Genomic DNA, 4,771 nt, shown 5'->3' with positions numbered 1-4,771 from the left:
AGGGAACAAGAGGAGGAGGAATGTTCCGGCCTAGGGACTTTCTTGTAAGGAAGAAAGGAGGCAGTAAAAAAACCTCATCTCCTTCTACACACTCCATGCCTCAGTAGCACCAGATTTTATTCTTTTCCATAAAATACATCACACTTGTTAATAACTCCACATACTTTGGTGGGGTGGGGCGGAGCTCTTCTTCTATGTCTCCATCTGTCAAACTCCTCAGTCAGTCCAAGATCACATACCACCTCTATTGTAAAATACTTCCTAATTCTCTTCAGTTCAAATGAATTGCTTCTTCATCTGTATTCTATAATGTTTGCTACTACCTCCACTGACTAAACGGCTTAATAAATGTGTGCTTAACTGCAGGTGCTTGTCTCCCCACCTAGATTAGGATGTCCTTGGAGGCTGAACTCACATATTTAGCTTTGTATTCCCCCATATACTAGCAGAAAAAATATGTTTAATACTTGTTTATCAAGTTGAATTGAAACAAAATCCAAGAAGTGCCATAGCAGGAGTTATACATTAAACTGTCTTTTATTCGGTGTTCACACCAAGCTCACTTCCAAAGGTCTCTTTATCTTTCTGGGTTGCCTTTTTCCAACCGCAAGTCACAATTCCTAACACCTACTTTACTGACATTGCAAGGATTAATAAGGTAATATTACCTAGCAGTTTTAAGATCAGAGCATAAAAGACACTCCTTATTGTTTGTAAAAATTGCACCATTGCAATTTGTTAGCTTAAGTAGGAGACTGGTTGAAACAGCATCTGCTTCTTGAAATCTCTCCATCTCCCCCACCCTTTCCTCTTCCTGTTCTTAATCTTTTGCCCCAGAATTGAGATACTCCCCGTATCTATAATTACAATAAATTGAAAATCTATACTGTTTTTAAATAATACACTGAAATCCTCAATAAATATAAAAACCATTAAATATCCTGAATAAGGATAGGCAAATCATACTCTCTGTCACTAGATTTTCTGATGTTTTGAGTATATTTTGTCACTTTTTAACATTAGAAAAAATAGTATTAACAGTAAAGTTCTTGCATTTGAAACGTGAGACTTGACTGAAAATAAACTTACCCAAAGAACTAGTAGGGGGTGGGAGTATTCTAAGCAGTGTAGGCCCTGAGGCAGGGACGAACTTGGTGTCCTCACAGAACCTTAAGAAAGACAGGTGGCCGGAACTGCAAAAGAGAATGTGAGTGAAGCAAGATGAAGTCTTCGAGGTAAGCAGAGGAGTCGGATCATTTAGTGCTTTTCAGGCCTGGTTAAAAATTTTATTTTCATTCCAAGTTATCAGGGAAATCTTTGAGTTTGTATTTCTAAAATGTCATTGTGGCTGTTAGGTGGGAAATGGATTACCAGGGAATTTGACCTAGGAATGAGATAAATAAAAGCAGATTCATTCTTCCATCCAACAAATATTTACAAAACAATCAAAATACTTACAAAGCATCGCTTCACAGAACATTCTCAAGGATAGATCATATGTTGGGCCATGAAACAAGCCTTAACAAATTTAAGAAGATAGAAATCATTTCACGTTTCTTTTTCACAACCACGAAGGTATGAAATGAGAAATCAATAACAGGAAGAAAGCTGAAAGATTCACCAATATGTGGAAATTAAACAACACACTCCTAAGCAACTGATGGACCAAAGAAGAAACCAAAAAGGAAATCAGAGAGTATCTTGAGACAAATGAAAGTAAAAATACAACATACCAAAACTTATGAGATGCAGCAAAAATGGTTCTAAGAGGAAAGTTTATAGTGACAGATGCCTACATTAAGGGAAAAAAACCTTAAATAAATAAACAACCTAACTTTACACCTCAAGGAATCAGAAAAAGAAAACTAAACCCAGTTAGGACAAGGAAGGAACAACAAAGATCAGAGCAGAAATAAATAGAGATGAGAGAAACAAAGAAAAATACTAATGAAACTGTTTTTTGAAAAGGTAAACAAAATGTACAAGCTTTTAGCTAGACTAACCAAGAAAAACAGAGAGAGGTTTTAAATAAACAAAACTATAAATGAACGAGAAGACATCACAACTGACACTGCAAAATACTGGGTTGGCCAAAAAGTTCATTCTGTTTTAAGAAAAAAGACATTTTTTTATTTTTACCAAGAATTTTATTGAACAATGTGTTCACTAATTGAACAAACTTTTTGGCCAACCCAATACAAAGGATTGTAAGAGGCCACTGTGAAAAATTATACATCAACAAATTGGGTAACCTGGAAGAAAGGGATAAATTCCTAGAAACATATAACCCGCCAAGACTGAATCATGAAGAAGCAGAAAGTCTGAACAGACCTATGAGTAAGGAGACTGAAACAGTAATCAAAAGCCTCCTAACAAAGAAAAACCCTATACCAGATGTTTCACTGGTGATTCTACGAAACATTTAAAGAATTAATGTCAATCCTCTCAAACTCTTCCAAAAAACTGAAGAGTAAGGAACACTTCCAAACTCATTTTATAAGGACAGCACTACCCTTGATACCAAAGCCAGATAAGGACACTACAAAAAAAGTAAACTATAGGCCAATATCCCTGATGAACATAGATCTAAAAATTTTTTTTTTTTTTTTTTTTGCGGTACGCGGGCCTCTCACTGTTGCGGCCTATCCCGTTGCGGAGCACAGGCTCCGGACGCGCAGGCTCAGCGGCCATGGCTCACGGGTCCAGCCGCTACGCGGCATGTGGGATCTTCCCGGACGGGGGCACGAACCCGCGTCCCCTGCATCGGCAGGCGGACTCTCAACCACTGCGCCACCAGGGAAGCCCTAAAAATTTTTAACAAAATTCTAGCAAACTGGAATTTAACAGCACATTAAATGATCATACACGATCAAGTGGGTTTCATCCCACCAAGGATGGTTCAACATACACAAATCAAAACATGTGATATACCACATTAATAGAATGAAGGATAGAAAGCATGTGATTTTCTCAATAAATATAGACAAATCAATTGACAAAATTCAACATTCTTTAATGATAAAAACTCTCAAAACATGGGTATAGAGGGAACATAACTTGACATAATAAAAACGATATATGACAAACTCACAGCTAACATCATACTCCATGATAAAAAGCTGAAAGCTTTCCCTTTAAGATTTGGAACAAGACAAGGATGCCCACTCTCACCACTCTTGTTCAATATAGTATTGGAAGTCTTAGCCACAGCAAGTAGGCAAGAAAAATAAATAAAAGTCAAATAAATAAGAAAAGAAGTAAAGTTGTCTCTGTAGATGACACGATCTTATATATAGAAAACTGCAAAGACTACAACAAAAAACTGTTAGAAGAACTGTTAGAATTCAGTAAAGTTGCAAAAGACAGAAGAGGCATGCAAAAATCATTTGCATTTCTATACACTAACAACAAAAGATCTAAAAGAGAAATAAGGAAGTCAGTCCCATTTACAATAGTATGAAAAAGAATAAAATACTTAGGAATAAATTTAACCAAGGAGGTGAAAGACCTGCATTTTGCAAACTATTAGACACTGAGGAAAGAAACTGAAGAGGACACAAATAATGAAACATGTTCATGATCATGAATCAGAAGAATTAATATTGTTAAAATGTCCAAACTACCCAAAGCCATCCATACATTCAATACAGTTATTACCATCAAAATTCCAATGGCATTTTTCACAAAAATAGAAAAAAAAATCCTAAAATTTGTGTGGAACCACAAAAGACCCCTAGTAGCCAAAGCAATATTGATAAAGAACAACAAAGCTGAAAGAATCACACTGCCTGATTTCAAACTATTTTACAAAGTCATAGTAATCAAAACAGTATGGTACTGGCATAAAAATGGACACACAGACCAATGGAACAGGATTGAGAGCCCAGAAATCAACCTGTGCATATACAACCAACTAATATTTGACAGAGGAAAAGGAGAACCAAGAATACTCAATGTGGGGTTTCCCTGGTGGTGCAGTGGTTGAGAGTCCACCTGCCAATGCAGGGGACGTGGGTTCGTGCCCCGGTCTGGGAGGATCCCATGTGCCGTGGAATGGCTGGGCCCGTGAGCCATGGCCGCTGGGCCTGCGCGTCCGGAGCCTGTGCTCCGCGACGGGAGAGGCCGCAGCGGTGAGAGGCCCATGTACCGCAAAAAAAAAAAAAGAATACTCAATGTGGAAAACATAGTCTCTTCAATAACTGGTGCTTGGAAAACTGTATATTCACATGCAAAAGAATGAAATTAGACCCCTGTTTTAAAACACTCACAAAAAATTAAATCAAAATGGATTCTAGACTTAAATATAGGAGACATGAAACTATAAAACTGCTAGAAGAAAACATGGGGAAAATCTCCCTGACAATTAGAAACAATTTCTTGGATATGAGACCAAAAACATAGGCAACAAAAGCAAAAATAAACAGTTGGGACTACATCAAATTGAAAGCTCTACAAAGAAAAAGAAACAGTTAACTAAATGAAGAGGCAATGTATGGAACAGAAGAAAATATTTGCAAACCATATATCAGGGAAAGAGTTAATAACCAAAATATACAAAGAACTCATAAAACTCAATAGCAAAAACACAAATTATCTGATTGAAAAGTGAACTTAGGACCTACATAGACAATTTTCCAAAGAAGACATACAGATGGCCAACAGGCACACAAAAAGATGCTCTACATCACTGATCATCAGGGAGATACAAATCAATTCAGAAATAGGTCTGCACGAATAAGGATACAATGGGCTTTTAACAAAGGTGCAAACA

General features: G+C 37.0%; 1 protein-coding gene across 1 annotated transcript in view; it reads right to left on the bottom strand.

Moving 5' to 3' along the window:
- Positions 1 to 1,068: 1,068 nt before the first annotated feature.
- Positions 1,069 to 4,771, bottom strand: part of LOC307184875 (uncharacterized protein) — a gene marked incomplete at its 5' end in the record, with an annotated part of 352,550 nt that continues 348,847 nt past the window's right edge. The window contains one exon of the mRNA XM_079918638.1: positions 1,069 to 1,193. Within this exon, the coding sequence (XP_079774764.1) occupies positions 1,171 to 1,193 (23 nt within the window). The 3' untranslated portion in view covers positions 1,069 to 1,170. The remainder of the gene's footprint in view (positions 1,194 to 4,771) is intronic.

The sequence above is a fragment of the Stenella coeruleoalba genome (assembly GCF_951394435.1).
Source record: "Stenella coeruleoalba genome assembly, chromosome: 3".
Classification (NCBI taxonomy): domain Eukaryota; kingdom Metazoa; phylum Chordata; class Mammalia; order Artiodactyla; family Delphinidae; genus Stenella; species Stenella coeruleoalba.
Note: the sequence above shows the minus strand (reverse complement) of the source record. Positions and strands in the feature narration are given on the sequence as shown.